The sequence below is a fragment of the Alligator sinensis genome, unplaced genomic scaffold, assembly GCF_000455745.1.
Source record: "Alligator sinensis unplaced genomic scaffold, ASM45574v1 scaffold707_1, whole genome shotgun sequence".
NCBI classification, from domain to species: domain Eukaryota; kingdom Metazoa; phylum Chordata; order Crocodylia; family Alligatoridae; genus Alligator; species Alligator sinensis.
The window spans coordinates 1,529,338-1,549,782 of NW_005842065.1; the positions used below are offsets into that span (position 1 = coordinate 1,529,338).

A 20,445-nucleotide genomic window follows, 5' to 3' on the forward strand; every position below is an offset into this window, starting at 1 on the left:
CACAAGGGCCTGTACCCCCCCGCGCCCGCAACCAGGGTTCCGGGCATGCCCCACCCCCCGGAGCGAGTAGCTCCGGGGCAGGAGGAGGCGACCTAAGGGTAGGGGAAGCAGGAAGACGCTGCGAGCCGGGTGGAACCAAGGGAGCCGGAACCTGCGAGGCTGGGGGGGGACAGCAATAGGAGTGGGACCTGGGGCCCACGCACCCCACCCTCCTCCCTCCCAGGTAGGAGCCGGTGAGCGGGGTCTAGGCCTTACAGAGGCTACACGGGACTGTACAGAGACTGCAGGGCCGAAAGGAGTCTGTCTAGAGGCTATAGGGGACAAGGGAGGCTGCATAGAACCCATAGGAGCTGTACAGGGGCCAAGGAAGGTGGTATAGTGGCTATAGGGAGTGAGGTAGGGTATATGGAGGCCATAAGGGCTGTATACAGGATGGGGGAGACTACAGAGATCTGTGCAGGAGCTATATAGGACTCATAGGAGACTGTATGGAAGCTGTAGGTACCAGGGGAGGCTCTATAGGGTCTGTGTATAGGCCCTGGGGGAAGCTGTATGAGGCTGTAAGGGCCCAGGAGTTTCTACAGAGACTGAGGCGGTGTTAGAGGCCTTTATAGCCCAAGCCCCTGGGTCCAGGGAAGGGGCTCTGTCTCTTTTGCTGAGGCAGCCTCACCACTCCCTCTGCCCCAAGGGAGACGCCCCACCCCACAAAGCCGGGGCCTGCCAAGGGTCTGCAGTGCTCCACAACCCCCTAGGTAGGGGCAGCCCTGCACTACCATGGCCTTTCCCGAGCCGAAGCCAGAGAAGCCTGAACTGCCTAAGAAGCTGGTGCAGAACCTGGAGTGCAAGCAGGGTGCTGTGAGAGCTGTGAGGTTCAATGGTGAGTGCTCCCTCTGTCCTCCACAGGGCTGGTGGCTGGGGAGGAACAGCAAATGGCCTGGGCTTGGGGGGGGGGGCTTAGCAGCCCTGAGTGGTCATCACCTTCTCTCCTTTACCCACCTTCCTCTCCCCCCAGTGGATGGAAATTATTGCCTCACCTGCGGCAGCGACAAGTCTCTCAAGCTGTGGAACCCGCACAAGGGCACAGTCCTGAAGACCTACAGTGGCCATGGCTACGAAGTGCTGGATGCTGCTGGGTAAGGAGTGGAGGGGGCTTGGCTGTTCTCTACAGGGAATAGGACCCCTGGTGAAGTAAGGGCCGATGGTTCAGAACTGGAGGGGGCTGGTAGCCAGAACACCTGGGTTGCACCTAGTTGAAGGTTGAGAAGTGGAAGCAGAGGGCAAAGCCTGGACTCCTGGGTTCTCCCTACAGCTCCTTTGACAACAGCCAGCTGTGCTCCTGTGGGGCTGACAAGACCGTGATCCTCTGGGATGTGGCCACGGGGCAGGTGGTTCGCAAGTTCCGGGGCCATGCTGGGGTGAGGTCTTCTGTTAGCCCTCCAGGGGCTAGACTTGGGGGGACAGTGGGTAGGCTGGTCAGAGGGTAAAACTTGGAGCATGGGGGTAGTGCTGAGCAGGCTTCTAACCCCAGTTCCCCTGTTTTTTCCACTGCAGAAGGTGAACTGTGTGCAGTTCAATGAAGAAGCCACTGTGATCCTATCAGGTAAAAGACTGGCCCCCCTCCCCCCAGCAGATCCACCATAGGGCTGGTTCAGGGTTCCCAGCCATCCCTCCACCCTTGTAGTCTTGGATGCAGGCTCCCAGCCCCACTCTTCCCCTGCTCCATAGGCTCCATAGACTCGACTGTACGGTGCTGGGACTGCCGCTCCCGCCGCCCTGACCCTATCCAGGTGCTGGATGAGGCCAAGGATGGCGTCTCCAGCCTTCGCATCTCTGACCATGAGATCCTCACAGGGTAAAGCGAAGGTGGGGGGTGTTCTACTGTAGGGCAATCTCCAGCCTGTCCTTTCTGGGCTGTTGTAGGCCAGAGCAGAGTCCCTTGCTTCTAGCAGTGCAGGAGTGGGGTTGGGGAGGTCACTCTGTACTTGCCTACCCCCTTGCTTTCCCCCAAGCTCTGTGGATGGCCGCGTCCGATGCTATGACCTGCGAGCAGGGGAGCTCTACTCTGACTACATTGGAAGTGAGTAATCCAGGCCCAGAGAAATGGGGGTGCCCCCCACAGGGCACTAGTCTTATTCCTGCAGGAGTTGGGGGGGATGCATGACTAGATGCATGTGGGGCTCCAGCACCTTGTCTCCCCCACCCCGCCACTTTCCTCCAGGCCCTGTGACCAGCGTCTGCTTCAGCAAGGATGGACAGTGCACCCTGGCTGCAAGCCTCGACTCTACTCTGCGCTTACTGGACAAGGGCTCGGGAGAGCTGCTGGGAGAGTGAGTGACCCATGTGGTCCAGGGGGTGGGATAGGCAGGGAATCCCACTACTGCCCACTCCAACAACACCCCCCTCCCCCTGCTGCAGATACACAGGCCACCAAAACCAGGCCTGTAAGCTGGACTGTTGCCTGAATGACCAGGACACTCATGTGGGCAGCTGCTCAGAGGATGGCAGGGTCTGTTTCTGGGACCTAGTTGAGGTAAGAGGGAGTAGGCATGGCTGGGTACAGACTTAACCCTGGCAGGGATCCCCCTGGGAACAGGGCTGGGGAAGTGCTGTAGCAGACCCATGTGCCTCCCTCCCTCACTGTATCCCACCCCACTATGCAGGGCTCCCTGGCACTGAGCCTGCCTGTGGCACGAGGCACAGTGCAGTCACTCTCTTTCCACCCGGCTGCCTCCTGCCTGCTCACAGCCACTGGGGGCTGCATCCAGCTCTGGAGGGAAGAGGCCTTCGCCCTTGATGACCAGGTGTTTGGCTGAAGGTGGGGGGGTTGCTCCCACCCCCCCTTAATGGATGGACAGACATAGCAGATGAACATGTTGGTTTATTGGGGGTCTCCCAGGTGGGTGGTACAGACCAGGGGCCATGCAAGGAGCTACCCCCTTCCCCTCACCCAGAGGATTTTCACAGGGAAGGAGTCAGGAATCCATGATTTAACCCCTTCCTCCTTGCATTTGTATTCTCTCTTGAAACACAGGGGGGGGGGATGAGGGGCCCGGGCCCCTCCACCTCTAGGACTTGGAGGTGGAGTGGGGGGTGCTGAGCTGCTGGTTGGAGCCTAGCCTAAGATATAAATAAAAAGGCTTAGGGGAAGCTATGAGACCTGAGTATGTGGGGAAAAGAGGGTGGGGGGAGGGGAGGGCAGGGCAGGCGAGTGGTAATCCCCCTGCTCTGCAGTGCCAGCACATGGGGCTCTTGGGGCAGAGCCAGGATGGGCACCCAGGAATCCTGGCAGATAGGCTGAACCCAAACACTGCCTGGTAGTTTGGGGTGGGGGGTCAGCCTCTAACTCTGGGCTCCTGTCCCCCCAAAAGCTGGGCAGGGCAGGGCCCAGTTCTGGCAGGGCTCAGTCATGCTGCTTGTCAGAAGTGAAGGTGCTGGCTCTGGGCACAAAGGTCTCTGCCACCAGCAGCGGGAAGACCAGGGAGGCATCAGCGTAGACCTGCAAAGCAGGGGGTGAGTGCTGTGCAACTGCCACCCCCCAGGCTCTTGTTATGCCCCCCCACCCACCCACCTTGACTGGCTTGGCGTCCGTGCGGATCTTGCCCCAAGAGACAGCTTCATCAGGACGGGCACCTGAGTCAGAGCCATCAAACTCCTGCGCCGTGTTCACATAGACCGAGAAGTCAGCACCGTTGCGCTGGGGGAGGGGGAAGGGCAGGGTGTCACCTCCCCAGAGGCAGGGAGGGGATGGGGGTTCATCCCAAACCTAACAGGCCCCTGTGACCTCCCCATCACCATGGACAACAGGACCTTCTCTCCCCCACTCCTTCTCACCATGAGGTTGGCATTGGCAATGTGATGTTTGACCAGGCCCCCACCCAGAATGATCATCCCCGTCTTCTTGGCGAACATAGCCTGGGTATTAATGAGCCGTAGGTCTGTCCAGGGAGAGAGAGAGGAGAGGAGAGGAGACAGTCGGCGTGGGGACCCCAGGCAGCCCTACTCCCCTCCCAGAGCAGGAAGAACCCAGGCATCCAAGCTCCCTGCAGCAGGCAAGATGTTGCCAGGAGAGGTTGCCATATCCCAGGAGGCTAGAGGGGAGGCAGCCATAGGGGGCAGGATCACCCCTACACCCCCAGCCCTGTGGGGCCTGGCCTCACCTTCCACGATGTCCAGCACCAGCCCTGGCTTCTTGTAGGAGTGGAAGAAGATCATGTCTCCCAGTGAGCCATCTGTCAGTGCCGGGCTCAGCACTGGGATGTTGTTCTGGGGGTGAGGGAGGGGTGGCATCAGGGCTGGAGGGGGGGAACCCCCTTGCCCCGCAGTGTCAGCACAAGAAGCAATTCCAGGGAAAAGCCAGGAAGGACATCCAGGAGTCCTGGCAGCCAGGCTGAACCCAAACCCTGCCTGGGAGTTAGAGGTCAACCTCTAACCCTGGGCTCCTATCTCCCCCAAAAGCTGGGCAGGGCTGGGCCCAGTCCTGGTGGGGCTCAGTCATGCTGCTTGTCAGGGTGGGGGATGTTCCCCTACTTTGCCCTGCTCTCCCTACCAACCCAGCCGCCCCTCCATACCTTCTGGGCCCAGTAATAGACCGACTCAGGGTTGTTGATCTCCTTGCCGAGTCGCGCGATCATCTTGGATGGCGTCCACTTGATGCTCTGTGGGAGATGGCCACACCCACTGTCACCAGGGGGGCTGCCCCCCCAGCTCAGCTGCCCCAGGGCTCAGACACTTGGTGGGGAGGGGGAAGTTCCCAGGAGTCCTCAGACAGGGAAACCCACTGAGAGAACCCAGGTGTCCGGGCTTCCAACCCCCTCCAGCTCTAGCCCACACAACTCCCCTCCCCTCCCCGAGCCACACCCAGGCATCCTGCTCCTACTACTGGTGTCCCCCTCCTCACCCAGAGAGAACCCAGCTGTCCTGGCCCTGCCCTCACACCTCAGTGTCTTGTTCAGCCACCATCTGATCCAGGATGGGCATGAGCCAGTCCTCAAACTTGCAGTAGTTGTCATTGGGTACCAGCAGGTTCCCAATCCTGCAGGGACATGGCCACAGCTCAGTCCCTGTCCAGCCAGAGAACCTACATGTCCCAGCTCCCTGCCTCCCTCCCTTGCTAGAGACCCCGAGCATCCGCTCCCCTCCTGCTCTGACCCGCCAGATCCCTTCCCCAACCTTGACCTAGGAAGAGAACCCAAGTGTCTGGGTTCCCTCTGCTCTAAGCCCCTTAAATCCCACCATCCCTCAGAGCTGTGGAGAGAACCCAGGCATCTGGGCTCCCACCAGACCCATCCCCTTCCCCTCCCAGAGGACCCAGGTGTCCAGGTTCCATCTACTCCATCCCCCCCAAACCCCACCCCTCTCCAGAAGTAGGAAGAACGTCCATCTACCAGAGGCCCCCCCCCACCTGTTGATCCCGCTCTGCCGAAGCTCTTTCCCACGCAGGCTGAAGTCCCCGATGTAGGTGGGCGCCAGGCACTTGATGAGGTCCTCCTCCACGCCCCCTGCTGTCGTCACCAGCACGTCCACCTGCACCCACCCACACCATCAACCCAGGCCCTGGTGCCCCCAGCCCTAATCCCTGAGATTCCTGCCACTGCCCCCTCCACCTATGCTGGGATAGGGGGAGACCCCTCTCTAAAGTCTTTGGGGTTATTCCCAAAGCTGGGGGGTGGGGATCAAATCTGGGGGAGAGGAACTGGACTATACCACACTGTACTGCAGGTGGGAGGGAGTGAACTGGGCCATACCATATTGTCTCTATGGGGGGCTGGGCCATGGCTTGAACTGCTGCAGGGGAGGAGGGAATTGAGTCATGTTGTGGGGGGAGCTAGACTATACCACGTTAGGCTAAAGAATGGATAGAGCTGGACCACACCATGTTGTGGGAGGGGAGCAGATAGACCAGGGGTAGACAATGTTTTTTGGCCAGAGTGCTGAAAAAACCACAATATCTACCTTGGAAGGTACCGGAGTGCTGACATGCCAGAACCCAGAGCAGCTGGTTGCAGCCTCCCAGCTGCAGCCGGCCCACAGAGCCCGGTCTGCTTGCAGCAGGGCTTGCAGCTTCTCAGCCACCTGCTGGGAGCAGTCTGGGCTCTGTGCCTGGCAACAGCTGCTTAGAGCCTGGGCTGGCGGTGGTGTGCCAAGCAAAATGGCCTTGTATGCCATGTTTGGCACACGTGCCTGGGGTTACTGACCCCTGGGAAAGACTATGCCACTTTATACTGAAGAAGGGTATTGGGCCGGAACCACATATTGTGCCTTAGAGAATGGAACGCTGGGCTATACCACATACTGTGGAAAAAGGGGGATAGACTGTATTGTATGGGGTGAGGGGCATGCAGAGCCATACCATGTTGTGCTGCACCAGGTAGCGTATGGTTTCGCGGATCCCAGAGCTGATGAGGTTAGATGTGTAACCCAGGAAGATGGTGCAGCCCGTGGGTGGGCGCTGACAGGGGTTCAGGTCTGCATGGTTCTCCTCCTCTGCTACCTCCCCCAGTGGCTCCAGCTTGGCATCGATCTGGACACCCAAGAGACCCCGGTCAGCTTGGCTTTTGGGGGACAGGACTTAACCTATTACCCCAACTGCCTTCATCCCTGCCCCAAGAAGGAGCTGGCTGTAGGGAACCTGAGGCCCCCCCAGTAACCTGCCACCAGCAGTGGCAGAGAAAAGAACCCAATATCCTGGCTCCCAGCATCCCCTGCTCCCCTCCCAGAGCTGGAAGATAACCCAGGCTTCCTGGCTCCCCTCCACCACCGTCTCTAACCCCCCAACCTCTTTGTCCTCCCAACCCCGGGGGCTGGTCCTAATTGCTACCCTTCCCCCCACCCTCACCTGGCCTCTCTGCCTTCCCAACCTGAGGACCATAACCCAGGCATCCGGGGCCCCCTCACCATGCGGTGGATCTCACGCACAGCTTGCCCAAAGCTGGTGGCTTGGAAGCCTGTGGTGAGGAAGGAGCGGAGCAGGGCGTGGTGGTCAAGGCCATGGTCAAAATCGTAGCCACGCACAGGTAGGCTCTCAGGGGGCAGCGCCTCACTGGGCTTCAGCACCGCCGTCAGTGCCACTGCTGGCAGCCCCTCCATGGCCTGGGGAAAGGAGACAGATCAGGGGTGCACAGCCCCCAAACTGCCCCTGAACTGTCCTCCAAGCACCCTCAGCCTCACAAGCCTGCCTCACCCTGCACTACTGCCCCAGGCACCCCCTTTCCCCCAGCCCCCCCCAACTACCCCCTCTCCCAGCCGCCTGCATTGCCCCCCAGCGCTCAACTACTCGCCCTCAGCGCTCCCCCCACCGCTCCTACAAGCCCAGCCCCCGAGAGGCAGCGCAGAGTACCTCGGCGGACCCGTGGCCCGTATCTCGGTTCAGTCCCGTACAGGTGGCACTGCCGGACAGCTGGGCGCCGCCATTTTGCTCCGTGCCAGCCCCGCAGGGGTCACGCATGCGCTGCCGTGCGGAGTGTCCGTACGGCTGGATGCCGCCATTTTGACTTTCCATCCTTCCGCAGTGCAGCATGCGTAAGTACCATCATCTTCCCCGAGCCGGCTACGGCATTCGCACAGGGTCCTGCAGGGCTGCGCAGGAAAGAGCGTCCGTACACCCAGGCGCCATACGCCGAGGCGCCACCATCTTGCCCTGCCTGCGGCCGTACACTCCTGGGCGCCGCCATTTTCGAGCCCAAGGCGAAGACGGAATCCTCGAAGGCTCAAACGTCATCTCGTCTGCTTTCCCAAACCGTGTGCCGAGTTCACTGCGGCGCAGCGGCTGCAGTGCGGGGAGACAGGACGCTTGGGTTCCCTTCCCCAGTGAAAGCGGAGGCGTCTGGGAAGCAGCATCCAAATGCCAAACCATGGTTTGCCCCTCTGCTCCACCCGCCCCCCCCCCCCCCGGGAGGGGAGCCGCGACCCCCCCCCCCGGTGGGTGCGGCTCAATAGAACAAGCCTGAATCGCTCCCCCCCACCACAAATTTGCATGTGCCAACATGATCTCATGCCCGTTGCAGGGCGCAGCAGGCTTCAAAAGCATCAAACTCCTAAGGGGGCCGGGACGCCAGGGACTATAGCAGATGCCTGGGTTTCTGAGCAGACACAGAGCAGCTCGCCCAAGAGAGCACGACGATCCTGTGCCTGCAGCTGAGAGCCAAAACGAGCGGGGATGTTGTGCCCCAGCTCAAGTCTGGGATCGTACCCGGTATGCAAAGGCCAATAAAGATACCAGGGGTGAAAGTACAAAGAAGGTTTATTGCTAGCAATAAAAGGTGCAAGCGGAATAATTCACGTAACAAGCACACCAGATCACTATTTCTAAGCATCTTTTATACAGGAGTTTTCAAGCCTTCGCAAGCGTGCTTATAACTTATAACCAGTCATCAAACGATGATTGGTTATAAGTGAGTGAGGCAAGAAGTTCTTTACTGAGCATGTCTCTATACCTGTGTTTTAGCCATGTATCTCATTTACATACATGTGTGTTTCATTAGCATACTTTTTCCCCACCTAGGGGTGTGATTTTTAGTATTTTAATGAGCCCTTTAACCCAGTACTCCGTTTCTTCTTTTGTTTTCAAGCCCCCTTTATCTGAGACTGTCTCCTCCTTATCATTGCAGATGGGCATTTTTCACATAGCATTCTCTTCTTCTTATCGTCTCCGAGTAGAGGTTTCTAGGTCACTCCTTACAGGGAGGCAGTGTGGGTCTCTTCAGAGCCAGCCTGAGGGGGACCTAAGACTCCTGAGTTCTCTCCAGGCTCTGGGAAGGGAGTCAGGTCTAGCGCTACTGGCCTGGAAGCAAGGACCCCCGCGGTTCCAGCCCCAACACAGCCCATCCTGTGCTTTAGCCTCCCCAGTGAACCTGGGGCTGCAAGATGGGAGCTTGCCAAGTGCTTGTGTGCTCCTGCCACCCCCTGACTGACAAAAGCATAAAAGGGGGCACATGCCTGCCTCTGCTGTGCCCCACCCGAGGTGGCCACATTTCAGTGGCAGGGCCCCGCTATCTGGGATCTCCCCTAGGCCATGGCTGAATAGAGTGGGGGGGCAGGCTGTTTTGGACAGAATTGGAGGGAGGTAGAAGAAGCCCCAGACTGTTCTTATGTCAAGCCCCCTCTGCCCACAGATGTCAGGGGAGGCAAGGGGCTGTGGCCAGGTCAGGAAAGGCCCACAGACAGTGCAGCAGCTGGACACAGTAGCCAGACTGGAGAAGATGAAGGTGACATGTTGCCCCCTCCCTGGATTCCTGAGTCCTCAGCTCTGACACAGTATAGCCTGGAACCACTGATTCTTATGGAGGAGTGCCTGCTCCCCCCCACAGCTAAAAGGCAGACTGAGACTTAACAAACTTGTCACATGGCTAGGTGGACAGGGGGAACCTTACCCAGAGATCAAAGGTGCCTAATGGGAGTAAAGGCCTCTTTTGTGGGGATCCCCTGCAGAGGCAGGAACAGAGGCAAAAGGCTTCTAGTTGCAGGCAATTGATTTAGTGGAGAGCAAGGGCCACTGGGGGGGGGGGCGGCAAGATTTATACCCACCCCAAACTAGGCTGCTGCAGCAATGTCTTCTTCACCAAGGGAGGAGGATTAATGGCACAGGGGTGTGGGGGGGAGGGTTGTGGTAAGAGGCCAGACTCCTGGGTTCTCAGGAGGAAGGAGCAGCAACACCCAGTGCCTCTAATGTCCCCTATAATAAAGAGAGATCCCAGGTGTCCAGGCCCTCAGCCCTCCCCCACCTCTGGTTCACAGCTCCTGTTTTCCCGCTACAGATATCTGAGGCAGCCAGGGACCTGCTGCTGTGCTGCCAGGAGCAGGCCCAGCATGACCCACTGCTCACCAGCCTCCACCAACCCCTTCAAGGACAGGAAGCCCTGTACCATCCTCTGAGGGGCCCTTGCAGTCCTCCTCCCTCCTTCCTCAGGACCCTGGTAGGGTCTGGGCACTTATGTCCAGGCTTGGAGTGAAAATAAAGGTAGTGAACACGGCTTGGCAGGAGTTTTTAATGAGGGCCCTGGCAGAACCCAGCCCAAAGCCCCCCAGCTGGTTTTTGGGGTCTGGATAGAGGAAGGGGGGGGAAATAGGGGGTGCCTGTGTGATGAATTCTCTTAAAACCACCAGCTCCTGGCAGTGATGTCCATTCTGGCCTGCTCTGCCTTGTCCAACCCAGCAGCCCTGACAACCCAAGCAGCATGGGGCAGGGCCCAGTTCCAGCTCCATGGTAGGTCAGGTTCCTCCAAGGCGCCAGACCTCCACCGACAGGCCCCCTGAGGCAGCTACCACCATGTTGCCCTCGACGCTGATCTGTGGGAGGGAGAGTAAGACAGAGTGGGTGAGTTGTTGGGGGGGGGCATGGTGGCCCATGTCCCCAGGCTAGCTGTCCTCAAGGAAGCCCAAGGTGATGGGGAACCCCCTGGTGAGGGAACAAGGCTAGTGGCAGAAGCCAGGCATGGAGGATAGAGGGACAGACAGACTTACCTCATTGAGCACATTGTTGTGTGTCTGGGAGCAGATTGTTTGTGGAGGATCTGTTGGGATGTGGATCTGGAATAACAGAGTGCTCACAGGTTTATCCAGCAGGGGGAGGCAGGGGAGCCCCTCACTGCCTGGTTGACTGGGTAGGAGCTCGGCCCTGGAGCAGGGGGCAGGCACTGCTCCAAGGCTTGAGCCCCAGGGCCCTGTCTCCACTGGCAAACTCACATGAACACAAACTCACAGAACCCAGGGTGTTTGTGACCTGCAGACACCCTGTCCCCGCCCCCAGCCTGAGACTTCTGTGCCCCCTACCTCATGGTCAGCTGCAGATGGAACAGGGCCCCCCACAGCCCTGCACCCCTGGGGAGAAACCAAGACGCAGAGACGCATGCAGCCAGTTGCAGAGCTGGAGCAGCCACACTGCACTCACCCGCAGGGTCTTGTCGGTGGAGGTTGTATACAAAGTGCCCCGGGAATACCGCACTCCAGTGATCTGGGAGCGGTGGCCCACGCTGAAGTACTGCGGGGAATGTGACGAGGGGGCATAAGCCTCAAGGCAACCCTGGCCCTTGCTTTTGGGCTCCCATGGCCCTACTGCTCCCTGCCCCACTGCCCAGGCCTCTTCCTTCCCTTCACAGGTTTGTGCCCCACCTTCGGATACCTGCACCCGTCTGGGGAACACTGACTGGCCGTGGGGGGGAGGGTCTCAGATTCCCTCCCAGTCACTGTGGAAACCTGTGTGCTGCAGAAACTGGTTTCCACAATCAAAACACCCAGGTTTCTTGCTACCAAACATGTCATGTGGGGGGTGGGGGGCAGAGCAGGGCACTTATCTGCACTGCCCATGGGAGCAGAAGTCACCAAGCAGCACACAGATTTGAACATGTGGCCCCCTGGTCCCCAGCTCCCAACCACTAGACCAGAGACAATCTGAACAGGGTGTGGGGCCCAGCCCCCGGACGCAAGGAAGCTGGCGGCAGATTCGGTAGGGAGGGCCGCCCAGCAGCTGGAAGTGAAGCCAATGGCAGTGCGGAGTTGCCATGCCACTCCACCTGGCTCTACGGGGCCCCCCCAAAGCACGAGGCTCCCCAAAGTGCAGGGCCCGGGGTGGTTGCCCCGATTCACACCCCCTAGGGATGACCCTGCACTAGACACACCAACCCTCCTGCCCCCCTCACACCAGCACCCCTCCAACTCCAAACACAGGGAGCCCAGAGCCTCCAGTGGCGGGGGTTGTCAAGGAAGTAAATTTGACAATGAAACTGACATAAACCCCCTTCCCTCCTACCACCTACAGGGGGGAGAGCAGTAGTGTCCCTGGTTTTAAACCAGCCGGGGCAAGACCATGGCTGAGGGGGGAAGAGGGGCAGAATCCATCCCCCCAGAGTAGGAGTCCCTTCCTCACCCTCCCCACAGCCACTCACCCGGATGTGTTGGAAACTGCCTCCCTGGTTCTCAAAGACATAGAGCAGCCCCTGGTTGTCACCTGCCCAGAGCTGTGGTCCCTGGTAGGACATTGAGAGCAGATAGGAGTCCAGCTGCAGGCGAGAGGATAGGAAAAGTTGGAGGGACCCAGCCACTAGGGCTGTGTGAAATTTCGCCACCAGTTTTGTTTCAAGGTCAAAACAGCAAATTGAAACAGAACAGATATAGTCGAAACGGCCTCAAAACCAAACGAGGCAAGTTGAAATGTTTCGCCCATAGGCTATAATGGGGAAGGTTGAAATAGCCTATAACTTCGTCATTTCTGGCCTGATTTGGATGGAACTTGTAGGAATGGTAAGCCCTTCTGAGGGCATGAAGCTTGCCAAGTTTCAAGGAGATAGGCACAGGGGGTTCAGGGAAACTGCACCCCAAATCTTAAAACCAAAACTCATGTCACTTGTATGTGTTAAGCCACAGCAGGGTCAAAACTGCAGACATGCTAGCCCCTGCAGAGGCCACAAAGCCTGCCAGGTTTCAAGGAGATAGGTGCAGGGGGTTTGGGGGAAACTGCACCTCAAGCTGCTGACAAGCAAAACTCGTGACATGGGTGACACTGTGTGTGTTAAGGCAACGCCGCGGCCCTGCTACCCCCTGCTGCAGCCACGAAGCCTGCCAGCTGCCAGGGAAATAGGTGCAGGGGTTCTGGGGCCCTGCACGTCTAGCTGCAGACAGACAAAACTTGTGTCATGGGTGCTTGTGCAACTGTGTTGGTCTTGGGGCATGGAAGGGGGGTGGCGGCACACACGACACTACTGCAGGCCTGGCTGCTAGGCCCTGCTGCAGCCACAAAGCCTGCCAGCTGTCAAGGAGATAGGTGCAGGGGGGGTTGGTTCTGGGAGAACTGTTTCAAAGCCATACCTCCTAAGACTTAGGCTCCAGCCACTCATAGATTGTAAGGCCGGAAAGGCCCTTGGAAGATCATCGGATCCAGCCCCCCTGCACCAAGCAGGAAAGACAACTGGGGGTCAGGTGACCCCAGCAAGGTGACCATCTAGTCTCCTCTTGAACATTTCCAGGGTAGGTGAGCGTATCACCTCTGGAGGGAGTTTATTCCACAGTCTGGACACCCTAGTTGTGAAGTAGTTTTTCCTAATATTGAGCCTGAAACTGTCTTCCAGGAGTTTGTGACCATTACTCCAAGTTTTCCCCTAGGGTTCCCTGGTGAATAGTTGTTCACCGAGTCCTTGATGTACACTTCTGATGTAGTGGTAAGCTACTACCAAGTCCCCTCTCAGCCTTCTCTTTTTCAGGCTGAAGAGTCCCAGGTCCCTCAGCCTTTCCTCATATGGCTTGCCGTGCAAGTCTCTGATTATATGGGTCTCTGGACTCTCTCAAGCTTTACCACGTCCTTTTTAAAGTGCAGAGCCCAGAACTGGATGCAGTACTCTAGCTGCAGTCTCACCAATGCCAAGTAGAGCAAGAAAATCACTTCTTTGCAATGGTTTTGCTGAAGAGGCATCAATTGATGCATACCAGGGTACTGTTGGCCCTGCTAGCTACAGCATCGCACTGCTGGCTCATGTTCATACTGTGGTTGATTATTACCCCCAGGTCTGTGGTGGCAAGTGATGGGGGATCTTCAGTCCTGCTGCCTGATGAGAGGCAGCAGTTGCACAAGCACCTATGTCACGAGTTTTGCCTGTCAGCAGCTAGGGGTGCAGGGCCCCCAGAAGCTCCCTGCACCTATCTCTTTGAAAGCTTGCAGGCTTTATGGCCTCAGCAGGGGCTACCATCCCTGCAGCTTTCACCCTGCTGCACCTTAACACACAGTATCACCCTTGTCATGAGTTTTGCTTGTACACAGCTTCAGGTACAGTTTCCCCCAAACCCTTGCACCTATCTCTTTGAAACTTGGCACGCTTTGTGGCCTTCACAGGGGCTAGCATGCCTGCAGTTTTGACCCCGCTGTGTCTTAACATGTGCACGTGACAAGTATTGCTTTCAAGACCTTGGGGTGCAGCTTCCCCAAACCCCCTGCATCCATCTCCTTGAAACGTGGCAGGTTTCATGCCCTTAGAAAGGGCTACCATTCCTGCAAGTTTCACGCAAATCCGGCCAGAAGTGATAAAGTTAAAGGCTATTTCAACCTTCCCCATTTTATCCTATGGGCAAAATGTCAAAACAAGAATTGAAACAGCAGAACCGTTCGAATAGAAACAAAATTCAAAATGGAACACTCTTCTGTCAAAATGTCAAAATGCTGATCGAAACGGAACGCTGACGTTTCACACAGTCCTACTAGCCACATCCACACGGTACATCAGTGACAGTAACAGAACACAGGAGACCTGGCTCCCCAGCCACCCTCTGCTCACCATCCACCCCCACTAGCCTCCCAATGCTGGGATAGAATCCAGGTGTCCAGGCTCCAAGCCCCTTCTCAGCCCTGATGACACCTTTCTCCCATATCTTGGGGAGTCCTGGCCCACATCCCACTGTTTTAAATTCACCTAGAGCTGGAGATGAAACCCAGGAGTTTCACAGATGCTTCCTGGTTGGTGGGAAAGGAATCTAATGAGCAGGGGCCCCCTCCCCCACCCCCACCCACCAGCTGGGTTGGGGGGCCCCTGCTCATTAGATTCCTTTCCCACCAACCAGGAAGCATCTGTGAACTCCCGCCCCCTCAGCAGCAGGTGCCCCTCCCCGCCAGGGGCCAGGTATCCGGGCCCTACCTGGAGTCGCTGTAAGACAGCAGCAGCACGGCGGTCGAAGACTACAAGGGTCCGGTCCTCGCTGCCCGATAGGATGAAGCGGTCATCAGCTGCCAGCGACAGGACAGCACTCGAGTGCAGCCTGCGGCTCTTCACCAGGGCCTGGGCGGCTGTAGGAGGAACAGCGTTAGCCTCAGGACCCCCAGCACCTGATCAGAGGTGTGTGTGTGGGGGGGTGGATTATCTGCCCCCCAGAACCCCCACACAGGGGGGGGATCTCAACATTCACCATGGCCTGTCAAGCTCTGACCCCCCCCCCCCAATTTGAGGGCGCTCCCTTGACTTTAGGAGAGACAGGCTCCCAATTCCTGACCCAGCTGTAGAGAGGAACCAGGTGTAAGTATAAGCCAGCTGCCATGCCCAGAGAACCCAGGAGTCTGGGCCCCTACAGCCCCCAGCCACTCTAAAACCCCATCCCTTTCATGGAAGCTGGAGACAGAACCCAGGAGTCCTGACTGCTCCCCTCCAGCCCAAGGAGAAGTTGGCTCCTACAGAGAGGTCCCAACTAGGGCAGCTTCAGTGATGGGGCCCATTTTACAACTGGGGTGGGGTGGGGCGTGGCACTGACCTCGGGGGTCATACATTGTCACCTTCTTGTCATAGGTGCCGGTGACCAGGATGTCAGGCAGGTAGGAGAGACACAACACCGCCGCCTTGCCCCTACAAGTGAATGGGCATTATGTGGGGGTACAGCCACGACCCATAAAGTCGTGTGCACCCCCCAAGCTCTCCCCAGTACCTGATCTCCCCAAACTGCTGCCCATCGGCCTCTATGTCCCACAGCTTTACAGTGCTGTCCCAGGAGCCTGAGCAGACCTTGTGGTCCTGGGCAGCCAGAGACCACACCCAGCCCTGTAGGGAGAGGGAGGGTGACTGCCGCCTCTAGTGGAAACTGAGGCAGCAGTGTGGAGCCAGGCTCAGGCGGGGGAGGAGGGGGTTGCCCACCTTGTGTGTCCCGTTGCGCTCAGTGCCCAGTGCCTTCAGCAGCACCTTGTCAGGTGCCCGGCCCAGCTCCCGCAGGTCCCACAGCTTCACATTGCGGTCACGGGAACCTGAGACACAGAGATCTCCGCCCTGGAAGGGGAGGGGGGTGACTACGGCAAGGCCAGTGCGGTGCTGGGAGCCCGGACACCTGGATTCTAGCCCCTGATCTGAGAGGGGGAGTGGGGGCTGTGGGGGTTGGAGTGGGGTGGGGGTGCAGGGGCAGACACTTGGGATCCATTCTGTAGTTCTGAGAGAAGAGTAGAGGGGCTCAAGAGGTTAAGGCAGGGTGGGGGGTGGGAACCCGGATGCCTGGGTTCTTTCCTCTCCTCTGTGGGGGGAGTGGAGGCTGGAGTGGGAAGAGGGCTTTGGAGACGCTAAGGCCTGTAAAGAGCTTCCTGTGGCTCCTCAGTCACCAGCCAGGAGTCAGTCAGAGAAGAGAATCCAGGAGTCCGGGATCCCAGCCAACCCCCATCACTCCCAGCAGGCAAGAGTCAGAGAAGAGAACCCAGGTGTCCTAGCCCCAGTATCACCTGCAGCAGCAGCACAGAGTCAACAGAGGCGAAGTGGCCATCAGCAAGGGAGAAGTGCTGGGTGCAGTGTCCGCTTCCCCCCCAGTGCTGTAGGTGCTCTTCGAGCTCCACACAGGCTGCCGGCCAGTCAAAGTCATCCTCTGCAGGCCAGAGGGAGCGCAGAAGCTGTTGGGGTCCTCTATGCGAGCCAGGCCAGTCTCACGCTAGGGCTGTTAAGCTCCCAGACCCTGCTGATCCAACCACCCAGATTTCCCTCCCCTTCCATTGCTGGGGATAGAACCCAGGTGTCTCAGCTCTAATCCACCAGACACTTTTCTAATCTCAGCTCCATAGGGAGGCTGTTTCTTGCTCTAATCCACCAGACAAGCCTCACAGAACCCCAGAGTCCTGGCTCCCAGCACCCTGTTGTAACCCACTAGCCCACCTTTCTATCCTAGAGAGGTGACAGAATCCAGGCATCCTGGGTCCCAACCCACCACACTCCTCTAAAAGCTGGAGAGGAAACCCAGGTACCTGGGCTCCAGCCCACCCCAACTCTAACCACTAACCAGGCTAGAAGACTGGAAAAGGGGATAGGGGACCAACTCTGCAGCCTCAAAGAGCCAGCAGCAGTGGGGGCAGGGACAGAACCCAAGCGTCCGGGCCCTACCTTCCACCACAGGGTAGCTGGCACAGACCCTCTTCTGCACGCGGATGCGCCAGGTAACTGTGTCCCGCACGACACCCAGCAGAACCCGGCACACACGGGGTAGCACCTCCAGCACGAAACGCGGCTCCAGGTACGAGCAAATCTCCAGGATGAGCTCCAGGGGCAGCCCCAGCAGTCCCCCCTCCACCGCCTCAGCCCCGCCTGGGGACTTCTTCAGCTCTGGCTGGGGGAGGGCAGGTGCCCGGGCCTTGCTCCCTATGTCAGGGGGAGCTGGGTGGGGTGCCAGGGGGGACTCCAGCACCCGGGCGACGTACGCACGGGCCTGTGCTTCTGGGTCAGGCCTGGCCTCAGTGTCTGAGTCATTGTCTGAGCCAGGGGGGTCATCAGTAGGCACCAGCTCCATGGCTCAAGGGCCCCAGCAGATGCTGCAGGCAGCTCTGGACATTAGGCGTAGCTGGGGCTCTGCCTGAGCCCAGGGAACCCCGTCAAGTGACTGACCCCAGCCCCCTGCATTAGCCCACGAGGGGCCACTGGGACTTTGGCCATAAGTGGAGGCCCTGACCCAGCCCAGAAGCTCCCTGGAACCTCGTCTACCCCCGGTTACGGTCCCAGGCCCCAGCACATCACAGGGGCCCGTGCTCCTTAACCCCACCCAAGCCCGGTCCTACCCCGTCACAGCCCCACCACTTCCGGGCCCGTCGCGTCCCGTCGCCAAGGCCACGGCAGAGCCTGCTTCCGGCGCCCGAAAGTGACGTTACGGCCCGGCCAACGGAAGTCCCTCCTCTTAAGGTGGCTTTGCCATCCGCATCACGTGACCCCCGCAAACTGCTCCAAGCGCGCGGTCTTCTTATAGGCCATGACGTCACTACACACCTCACTGCATAACCCCCCCAAATCTTTTTCCGGTGCTGTCTTCGTAAGACCTGGGTTGACATCAACAGCACAGCTCATTTACCAGGGGAAGGGACGGGGAGCCCCACTCCCAGGGAAACAGGCACGAAGAGAAGCAGCGTCCGCAGGGGACAGACGTGGAGCCATAGCAGCTATTCTCAACCAGGCCCGAGTCTTTAAAGTGGGGTACAGGGGTCTATGCCACTCACACAGCCAGGCACGACTCTCAGGCTCCAAGAAGCCACCCTACCCCTTGCCCCACAAGAGCCGCCCTGGGCTTTCTCCATCCCCAAAGGAGGCATGAAAGCCAAACGAGCCCTGCAGAGCCTAGAATCCCACTGGGTTGAGGACCCCCACCCAAATCTAGAGAGCACCCCAACCCAGGGGGGACCTGGCATCCAACCCTGATTGACTGAACAGCCACCAATCAGGGGCCTGGAACTGCTGCCAGATCAGGAGAGGCTAGAAAGCTCAGGAATTTTGCATTTGGAAATGAGCAGGCTGAGGGGAGATAGGACAGAACTCCATAGGCACAAAGACTATGGACCAAGTAACTAGGGACCTGTTGTTCCCCCAAGTCCAAGGATGCTAGAACCAGGGGACACCTACGGGAATGAATGGGAACCAAGCTTAAACCAAAATAAGGAGAAAAGGTTGGGGAGGGAAGATTACCCACTGCATGGAATTCATTACCACAGGAGGGAGTGGAGGCAGAGCCAGGGCCAACAAGGGACTGGATAAATTCACGGCTGATATCTATTAACGGCTATTGAACAGGGCAGTTGGAGACATTTCCTTTGGTACCTCTAACATTAGAGAGGAGGAAGGATGTTGAATAGGGGATGGATCACTCTAGCTCTAACCCCTATCAATACTCTGAAGAGATCACAGGAGAGAGATCTGATATTGAATAGGGGATAGATCACTACAGTCCCAGTTCAGTCTCTCCCTCTACAGGATCCACTCTTGCCAAACCTGCTGCTCGCTTCTTAGGAAGGAGATTTCCCCCACCCTGGGAACTCCCATGAGGAACAGAAACCTCTTTATCTCCAACCTTGCTCCCTCCTGCTATAAATCTGAAGCAGGAAAAGACAGACAGATCCCGCTATTAACTACAGCCCACTGCCTAGTTTCAGCCCCAAACTGAAGCCTTGGAGGGCAGGGAAAAGAAGCCAGGCAGACAAAGGAGTGGCTCAGGCTTGTTCCGTTTCATAAGTAGACAAAAAAAAAAAAATTATACATAAAATGAGAGAAACCTCATTCCAGCAAGGTGCAAGTAGCGGCTGCAACATGGGGCACAAGGGGCATCACCACTGAGAATGCACAGCACAGCCACGACGACATGGATCCAGGAGGCGCAAGCGAGAAGCACTGGCACGAAAGGTGCATGGGGAGCTGCAGGCATCCAGGACAAGGCGCCAAGACGTCACCGGCGCAAAGGGGGACTTGCAGCCTCCAGCTGTGGCCCCTGGGCTCATGCATTTCAAAAGAGCAGGAGAGGCAGCCCTCACTGGAGGCATCGGTCTTCCGCAGAGAGGAACAGAGAGCACAGAACCCAATGGGAATGCTTTAAAAAGAAGAGAGGTCCTTGCTAAGAAGCAGAGGCCCCCTCAGAGGCAGCAAAGGCCCTGGGGGTGTTTGCCCCAGTGTAGGGAGGGAAGCCATGAAGCCTGGGCCCCACAGGGCCCCTGTAATGCATCAGTGGCTGTGGCCTGTGGTTCTTTTCATATGTGGGCCCAGGACAGGGAGTCTTCTCGACAGGCACTGGACTGGGCTGGTGGCGGTTCCCCTTGCTGATGGCTGTTCCAGTACGAGGAGACCAGGGTCAGAGGAAGGCAGTATCTGCCCCTGCCTGGAAACCAGCACCCTACTGCTGACACAGGGCGAGGCCAACTGGGAGTTGGAAATCTCTCTTGCTTCCCCGTGGGGCAGGATGCAGTGGGGATAGATTTTCTCTTCCCCCTGTAGATGCCATCACCTACCCCGCTGATCCTGGCTGCACCAGATCAACTTCTCCCAGCAGCAGCAGTTCCTTGCAATCCCCTTCCTCCATGAAAGTGCGTCCCCACCCCCCCCCCCCCTTGCCTTCTGCCTGGTAACCAATTAATAGTAAAATAAACTCCACCCCCACACCCACCTGGGATCCCAAGGGCACCAACCTGCAGCCATTAAGACCACCCAGGGCTGGAATAGATTTGCGCACCATGGCAGGACCTCAGCCAAGCGCCTGCTGAGGCATGAGATCCAAGCCCCAGCCTGTGTCTATCCCTGGCCCACAGTGAATAAGGTACAGACCCCCCCCAACTAAGGCCGAGGGGCACATGATGGGCTGGGTCACGAGACAGCAAAGGACAGGTTAAAAACAGGTTACAACAATTCACTGCACTGGGGGGAGGGGGGTCTTTTGCCTTTAAGGAAGATCACAACACAGCGCATGCGTCTCCTACAGCTGCCCTGCCCCGACTCCCAGCACCTGCTGATCCAGGACCCTCATAGGGAGTGTGTTTCTTGCTGTGTTAGAGCATCACATCAAGCCAGGGCAGGAGAGAGGGAAGCTTCCTAGGTGAAAACAATCACACAGGCTCACGACTCACAGGCTGGCTACTCTACAGCAGTGGTCATGCAGGCATAGGGTGGCTGGGGGATGGGGCAGCCTGGCGCCTGCGCCAGCAGCTGGAGCTATGGTACAGCAGGGTAATGGCCCCTGGAAGGGCATGGCCAAGCCCAGCCCCCCCTACCC

The 20,445-nt window shown here is 58.2% G+C and overlaps 5 protein-coding genes across 15 annotated transcripts in view; 1 reads left to right on the plus strand and 4 right to left on the minus strand.

Moving 5' to 3' along the window:
* The window catches only part of WDR83OS (WD repeat domain 83 opposite strand), a 2,241-nt gene extending 2,194 nt beyond the window's left edge, over window positions 1-47 (minus strand). The window contains exon 1 of the mRNA XM_006023490.1: window positions 26-47. Coding sequence (XP_006023552.1) covers window positions 26-47 — 22 coding nt within the window. The remainder of the gene's footprint in view (window positions 1-25) is intronic.
* Window positions 7-2,848, plus strand: WDR83 (WD repeat domain 83). 3 transcript variants are annotated; one of them, XM_025203986.1, is made up of 10 exons: window positions 7-233; window positions 689-877; window positions 1,013-1,133; window positions 1,310-1,415; window positions 1,552-1,600; window positions 1,726-1,852; window positions 2,010-2,077; window positions 2,219-2,327; window positions 2,416-2,530; window positions 2,661-2,848. In XM_025203986.1, the coding sequence occupies exons 2-10, from the start codon at window positions 775-777 to the stop codon at window positions 2,811-2,813; spliced, it is 951 nt and encodes a 316-aa protein (XP_025059771.1). In that variant the 5' UTR covers window positions 7-233; window positions 689-774; the 3' UTR covers window positions 2,814-2,848. The 3 variants fall into 3 exon arrangements, with proteins under 3 accessions (XP_025059771.1, XP_006023472.1, XP_006023474.1); XM_006023410.3 differs by having other exon boundaries at window positions 7-223; XM_006023412.3 differs by having other exon boundaries at window positions 7-223; window positions 753-877.
* A 167-nt stretch (window positions 2,849-3,015) lies between these two features.
* DHPS (deoxyhypusine synthase) lies at window positions 3,016-7,870 on the minus strand. Of its 6 annotated transcripts, none has more exons than XM_014519881.2 (10): window positions 7,337-7,866; window positions 6,895-7,089; window positions 6,350-6,520; window positions 5,402-5,523; window positions 4,936-5,032; window positions 4,569-4,655; window positions 4,158-4,263; window positions 3,832-3,935; window positions 3,631-3,694; window positions 3,016-3,496 (listed from the first exon to the last, which is right to left on the minus strand). In XM_014519881.2, the coding sequence occupies exons 1-10, from the start codon at window positions 7,514-7,516 to the stop codon at window positions 3,486-3,488; spliced, it is 1,137 nt and encodes a 378-aa protein (XP_014375367.1). In that variant the 5' UTR covers window positions 7,517-7,866; the 3' UTR covers window positions 3,016-3,485. The 6 variants fall into 6 exon arrangements, with proteins under 6 accessions (XP_014375367.1, XP_014375366.1, XP_006023475.1 ...); XM_014519880.2 differs by having other exon boundaries at window positions 3,569-3,652; window positions 7,337-7,863; XM_006023413.3 differs by having other exon boundaries at window positions 3,569-3,694; window positions 7,337-7,860.
* Window positions 7,871-8,603: 733 nt separating this feature from the next.
* Window positions 8,604-17,524, minus strand: FBXW9 (F-box and WD repeat domain containing 9). 3 transcript variants are annotated; one of them, XM_006023415.3, is made up of 10 exons: window positions 16,815-17,519; window positions 16,166-16,305; window positions 15,597-15,725; window positions 15,391-15,503; window positions 15,220-15,311; window positions 14,613-14,761; window positions 11,880-11,993; window positions 10,886-10,975; window positions 10,459-10,524; window positions 8,607-10,284 (listed from the first exon to the last, which is right to left on the minus strand). In XM_006023415.3, the coding sequence occupies exons 1-10, from the start codon at window positions 17,215-17,217 to the stop codon at window positions 10,207-10,209; spliced, it is 1,374 nt and encodes a 457-aa protein (XP_006023477.1). In that variant the 5' UTR covers window positions 17,218-17,519; the 3' UTR covers window positions 8,607-10,206. The 3 variants fall into 3 exon arrangements, 2 of the variants coding, with proteins under 2 accessions (XP_025059768.1, XP_006023477.1); XR_003094002.1 differs by having other exon boundaries at window positions 10,232-10,284; window positions 10,768-10,975; window positions 16,815-17,524; XM_025203983.1 differs by lacking the exon at window positions 10,886-10,975 and having other exon boundaries at window positions 8,604-10,284; window positions 16,815-17,522.
* Window positions 17,525-18,437: 913 nt separating this feature from the next.
* The window catches only part of TNPO2 (transportin 2), a 14,366-nt gene continuing 12,358 nt past the window's right edge, over window positions 18,438-20,445 (minus strand). Inside the window, exon 25 of one of the 2 annotated variants that reach the window (XR_003094001.1) lies at window positions 18,438-19,272. The gene's annotated coding sequence lies outside the window, so the exon portion shown is untranslated. Of the gene's footprint in view, window positions 20,265-20,445 lie in introns of both variants that reach the window. The other variant, XR_001358013.2, reaches the window with a different exon arrangement.

Excerpts from the sequence above, each read along its gene's own strand:
- WDR83 (XM_025203986.1), top strand. The coding sequence starts at position 775 with ATGGCCTTTCCCGAGCCGAAGCCAGAGAAGCCTGAACTGCCTAAGAAG. Across the intron at positions 1,416-1,551 it reads AGTTCCGGGGCCATGCTGGG|AAGGTGAACTGTGTGCAGTT; the intron begins GTGAGGTCTTCT and ends TTTCCACTGCAG. Across the intron at positions 2,078-2,218 it reads CTACTCTGACTACATTGGAA|GCCCTGTGACCAGCGTCTGC; the intron begins GTGAGTAATCCA and ends ACTTTCCTCCAG.
- DHPS (XM_006023413.3), bottom strand. The coding sequence starts at position 7,516 with ATGCTGCACTGCGGAAGGATGGAAAGTCAAAATGGCGGCATCCAGCCG. Across the intron at positions 6,521-6,894 it reads TGCGTGAGATCCACCGCATG|ATCGATGCCAAGCTGGAGCC; the intron begins GTGAGGGGGCCC and ends TTGGGTGTCCAG. Across the intron at positions 4,264-4,568 it reads TCTATTACTGGGCCCAGAAG|AACAACATCCCAGTGCTGAG; the intron begins GTATGGAGGGGC and ends CCTCACCCCCAG.
- FBXW9 (XM_006023415.3), bottom strand. The coding sequence starts at position 17,217 with ATGGAGCTGGTGCCTACTGATGACCCCCCTGGCTCAGACAATGACTCA. Across the intron at positions 11,994-14,612 it reads CTGTCTTACAGCGACTCCAG|CTGGACTCCTATCTGCTCTC; the intron begins GTAGGGCCCGGA and ends TCTCGCCTGCAG. Across the intron at positions 10,976-11,879 it reads GCAGTTTCCAACACATCCGG|TACTTCAGCGTGGGCCACCG; the intron begins GTGAGTGGCTGT and ends CATTCCCCGCAG.